General features: G+C 39.8%; 1 protein-coding gene across 1 annotated transcript in view; it reads left to right on the top strand.

The window, feature by feature from the left end:
• The first annotated feature begins 1,395 nt into the window (after window positions 1-1,395).
• cct2 (chaperonin containing TCP1, subunit 2 (beta)) overlaps window positions 1,396-6,000 on the top strand; it is a 21,643-nt gene continuing 17,038 nt past the window's right edge. Inside the window, exons 1-3 of the mRNA XM_079817783.1 lie at window positions 1,396-1,478; window positions 5,571-5,645; window positions 5,718-5,783. Coding sequence (XP_079673909.1) covers window positions 1,476-1,478; window positions 5,571-5,645; window positions 5,718-5,783 — 144 coding nt within the window. The 5' untranslated portion in view covers window positions 1,396-1,475. The remainder of the gene's footprint in view (window positions 1,479-5,570; window positions 5,646-5,717; window positions 5,784-6,000) is intronic.

Here is a 6,000-nt window from a genome sequence, read left to right as displayed (position 1 = left end):
CCCTCACCTCTTTTGGGATTGTATTCATGTAGCTACTTTTTGGAAGAAATTTTGTTTGTTTGTACGTGTTTCTCTCTTAGACAATTTTTCTTTGGAGTTTAAGGATGTCCTATTTGGATTTTATAACTGACATGAATCTTAAAGACTATTATTTTTTGATTAATCTATTTATTTTTCTAGCCAAGTTTTTTATACACAAGTGCAAATTTTTGTCTGTTAAACATTTTTTTACTATTTTTTGTAAAGATCTGAAATGTTATTTAGATACCATCTCTTCTTCCAGCAATGTCAAAGCTTTGAAGTCCTCTATGCTATGTACAAAATATAATATTTATGCCTTCTTATAAATGAAAAAAAAAGGCATCTTTTTTTTTTTCCTTCCGGTTTTTTCTTTTCTCTGTCTAGCTCTCTTGATCCTAATTTATTTTAAATTGTATGTCACCCCTGGCTCAATATCTGTTTTGTGTTTTGTTTTATTACTTTTTACAACCTGTCTAATGTTAATAAGTTATTGTTGTTAAATTCTTTTTTGAATTGTGACTATTTGTTCTTATATCTGTTCAATAAAAAAAAAAAAAAAAAAAAAGGCGGATGTGTCGGATTCTGCAGTCGAGCGCAGTTGCTCTCCACCGACTTGCTGACGACACAGCTTAATGCTTATTGGTTTAAACAACCGTGATGTATGGTTCTTTTTTTAAATGTTTGATTTTAAAACTCTGAGATCATGTTTTTATGTGTGAATATTCCCAAACTCTCTAGCAAAGGCGATCTCTCTGTGGGTTATGTGATTGTTGTCATATTTATAAAAAATATATATATAAAAACATGTATGTAGGCCTAATTAAAGTAAAAATGATTGATAAACACGTCTTTCGAATGGAAATAAATAACAAAAACTTTGAGTGTTTAAATTACATCAAGTTTATCAGCAACAAAGCGCACGAGTGTGAATCCCGCGATATCCGCCTTTGATCTCGCAGGTGTCGGATCTGTCCGGCTTGCTGCACTTTTTTCACTCCTCCTCCCCTCACTGCAGCCGCCTAGTCTCGGCTGAATTTCAGACGAGGCGAGGCGCATCTCAAACAAGCCTGTTGTTACCTGACGTCACCGCGCTACAGTCTGCAGCGAGGGGTGTCTCTATTGATGACCGTTAAAACGCGTCATCACAGTCCGTGAAAATGGTCCAATGGAAAGCGCTATACAACTAAATGTGATCGGATTGACTACCTAAAACAAAACTAACTTTTATAAACTACCTACTACATGTGGCGAAGTGTTGACTTACATCACGAAAATAGATTCATTAAATCATATACAAATATAAATAAATCCAATTGTTTTGAAACCGCTCAAGCGCGCCACAGAGACTTTTAATTTGAAACGTGCTCGCGCAGGAAGCGGTTGATCTGTCGCGCGCTTCGCGGCTCCGTTCTTCCTGTCTCGTGCGCGTCTCTTCAGCACATCCTATAATCATCATGGTGAGCGTTTATGAGCTTAAATCATAATTCAGCGCGGATACAGTGAGATTTAATAATGTAGCGCAGCGCGTGTAACGGCTAGCGTGTGTGTGCGGTGATTCTGCCGCGCTTTATTAAACAAAAGTGACGGTTTCTGCGCCACATGCGCGTGAACACGAACAATGAGTTGAGCAGTGCCCGCGTTATGATGTTATGCGTTATGTGTTTGCCCTCATCATCAGGTGTTTTTGTTTCATTTGCGGTGTGATGAGTTTATTCGTGTGCGTTTCAATAGTTTGTGTTGTGATTGTGCGCTATAAAGCGGATCATGGTCTGGGAGTTTCTAGTGTTTTCTGCGGAGGGCGGGGTCACTGACGTCACGGCGGAGCGTGATAGTGCAGTTATTAATATTATTACACGGTTAATTATCAATAATGATGCTAGCGTGATGTGAATATGGACGGAGCTAATATTAGTATAATAATGGAAAAACACAATTAGCACAAAAGCTTTCTAATATGTGTTTTTTATGGAGCAAACACCATCCAATCAATACTAAACTCGCTGTCTATAATACATATTCATATTATGAAGAGTGTGTGGTGTTTTCTGAGGGCCACTGAATCATTATTATTCAGATTAGCTGCGTGATAGACCATATTACACAGCATTAGCAGTAATCATAACACAAAGTGGATTAAATTAAAGGTGCAGTGTGTAATATTTATGAGGGGTCTGACTGACAGAAATGCAATATAATACACACGACTATGTTTTCAGTGGTGTGTAAAGACCGTTATGTAAAATTAACAAATTGACTCAATGACTCGCTCTTTAAGATGGTCAGTGTTTGAACGAATCAACTCAATGATTCACTCTTTAAGATGGTCAGTGTTTGAACAAATCGACTCAATGACTCACTCATTAAGATGGTCAGCGATTGAACAAATTGACTCAATGACTCACTCATTAAGACGGTCAGCGTTTGAACAACTCAATGACTCACTCATTAAGACGGTCAGTATTTGAACAACTCAATGATTCACTCATTCAGACGGTCAGCGATTGAACAACTCAATGACTCACTCATTAAGACGGTCAGTATTTGAACAACTCAATGACTCACTCATTAAGACGGTCAGTATTTGAACAACTCACTGATTCTCTCATTAAAACGGTCAGTGTTTGAACGAATAAACTCAATGATTCACTCTTTATGACGGTTGGTGTTTGAACAAATCGACTCAATGACTCACTCATTAAGACGGTCAGCGATTGAACAAATCGACTCAATGACTCACTCATTAAGACGGTCAGTGTTTGAACAAATCGACTCAATGACTCACTCATTAAGATGGTCAGCGATTGAACAAATTGACTCAATGACTCACTCATTAAGACGGTCAGCGTTTGAACAACTCAATGACTCACTCATTAAGACGGTCAGTATTTGAACAACTCACTGATTCTCTCATTAAAACGGTCAGTGTTTGAACGAATAAACTCAATGATTCACTCTTTATGACGGTTGGTGTTTGAACAAATCGACTCAATGACTCACTCATTAAGACGGTCAGCGATTGAACAAATCGACTCAATGACTCACTCATTAAGGCGGTCAGTATTTGAACGAATCGACTCAATGACTCACTCATTAAGATGGTCAGCGATTGAACGAATCTACTCAATGACTCACTCATTAAGATGGTCAGCGATTGAACAAATTGACTCAATGACTCACTCATTAAGACGGTCAGCGATTGAACAAATCGACTCAATGACTCACTCATTAAGACGGTCAGCGTTTGAACAACTCAATGACTCACTCATTAAGACGGTCAGTATTTGAACAACTCAATGATTCACTCATTCAGACGGTCAGTATTTGAACAACTCACTGATTCTCTCATTAAAACGGTCAGTGTTTGAACAAATCGACTCAATGACTCACTCATTAAGATGGTCAGCGATTGAACAAATTGACTCAATGACTCACTCATTAAGACGGTCAGCGTTTGAACAACTCAATGACTCACTCATTAAGACGGTCAGTATTTGAACAACTCAATGATTCACTCATTCAGACGGTCAGCGATTGAACAACTCAATGACTCACTCATTAAGACGGTCAGTATTTGAACAACTCAATGACTCACTCATTAAGACGGTCAGTATTTGAACAACTCACTGATTCTCTCATTAAAACGGTCAGTGTTTGAACGAATAAACTCAATGATTCACTCTTTATGACGGTTGGTGTTTGAACAAATCGACTCAATGACTCACTCATTAAGACGGTCAGCGATTGAACAAATCGACTCAATGACTCACTCATTAAGACGGTCAGTGTTTGAACAAATCGACTCAATGACTCACTCATTAAGATGGTCAGCGATTGAACAAATTGACTCAATGACTCACTCATTAAGACGGTCAGCGTTTGAACAACTCAATGACTCACTCATTAAGACGGTCAGTATTTGAACAACTCACTGATTCTCTCATTAAAACGGTCAGTGTTTGAACGAATAAACTCAATGATTCACTCTTTATGACGGTTGGTGTTTGAACAAATCGACTCAATGACTCACTCATTAAGACGGTCAGCGATTGAACAAATCGACTCAATGACTCACTCATTAAGGCGGTCAGTATTTGAACGAATCGACTCAATGACTCACTCATTAAGATGGTCAGCGATTGAACGAATCTACTCAATGACTCACTCATTAAGATGGTCAGCGATTGAACAAATTGACTCAATGACTCACTCATTAAGACGGTCAGCGATTGAACAAATCGACTCAATGACTCACTCATTAAGACGGTCAGCGTTTGAACAACTCAATGACTCACTCATTAAGACGGTCAGCGTTTGAACAACTCAATGACTCACTCATTAAGACGGTCAGTATTTGAACAACTCAATGATTCACTCATTCAGACGGTCAGTATTTGAACAACTCACTGATTCTCTCATTAAAACGGTCAGTGTTTGAACAAATCGACTCAATGACTCACTCATTAAGGCGGTCAGTATTTGAACGAATCGACTCAATGACTCACTCATTAAGATGGTCAGCGATTGAACAAATCGACTCAATGACTCACTCATTAAGACGGTCAGCGTTTGAGCAACTCAATGACTCACTCATTAAGACGGTCAGTATTTGAACAACTCACTGATTCTCTCATTAAAACGGTCAGTGTTTGAACGAATAAACTAAATGATTCACTCTTTATGACGGTTGGTGTTTGAACAAATCGACTCAATGACTCACTCATTAAGACGGTCAGCGATTGAACAAATCGACTCAATGACTCACTCATTAAGGCGGTCAGTATTTGAACGAATCGACTCAATGACTCACTCATTAAGATGGTCAGCGATTGAACGAATCTACTCAATGACTCACTCATTAAGATGGTCAGCGATTGAACGAATCTACTCAATGACTCACTCATTAAGACAGTCAGCGTTTGAACGAATCTACTACATGACTCACTCACTCATTAAGACTGTCAGTGATTGAACGAATCTACTACATGACTCACTCATTAAGACTGTCAGTGATTGAACGAATCTACTACATGACTCACTCATTAAGACTGTCAGTGATTGAACGAATTGACTCAATGACTCCCTCATTAAGACAGTCAGCATTTGAACAACTCAATGACTCACTCATTAAGACGGTCAGTATTTGAACAAATCAACTCAATGATTCACTCTTTATGACGGTTGGTGTTTGAACGAATCGACTCAATGACTCACTCATTAAGACGGTCAGCATTTGAACAACTCAATGACTCACTCATTAAGACTGTCAGTGATTGAACGAATCGACTCAATGACTCACTCATTAAGACGGTCAGCGATTGAACTAAGCGACTTAATCTCAACCTCAGAATGAGGCGTTTCTATCTACACACACCGCTGTTCCCTTACAGTGAAGCCGCCATTTTGCGCCCCCATGTTTCTACGGTAGCCCTAAAGGGACAAACGGCCACTCTGGCTTCAGAAGGGAGGGGTGGGCGGGTGCAATTCACACACGGCACCTTTAATAGCATGAAGCCGTTGACTGATGTGTGTGTGTGTGTGTGTGTGTGCAGGCGTCTCTATCAATGGCCCCCATGAACATCTTCAGGCAAGGAGCGGACGAGGAGAAGGCCGAGACGGCTCGACTGGTGAGTGTGTAGCGGGCGTGGGTGAGTACGCTAATCGCCCGATGCTAACCTGAGCTCTCTCTCTGCTTCCAGTCCTCCTTCATCGGCGCCATCGCCATCGGGGATCTGGTGAAAAGCACTCTGGGACCCAAGGGAATGGTACGTGTGTGTGGCCGTCGCCACCGCCGATTACTGCTCGCTAGGGCGGTCAAAAGATTAATCGCATCCAAAATAAAAGTTTGTGTTTACATTAGGGCTGAACGATATGGACAATTTCATATCTCGATTTTCATGCCAGATATCTCGATATCGATACAATACGATATGACTACGTGTTCGGTGAAAACCATAATCGGAATTAAAATGTGTTTGATTT

The sequence above is a fragment of the Gobio gobio genome (assembly GCF_949357685.1).
Source record: "Gobio gobio genome assembly, chromosome: 5".
NCBI classification, from domain to species: Eukaryota; Metazoa; Chordata; class Actinopteri; order Cypriniformes; family Gobionidae; genus Gobio; species Gobio gobio.
Note: the sequence above shows the minus strand (reverse complement) of the source record. Positions and strands in the feature narration are given on the sequence as shown.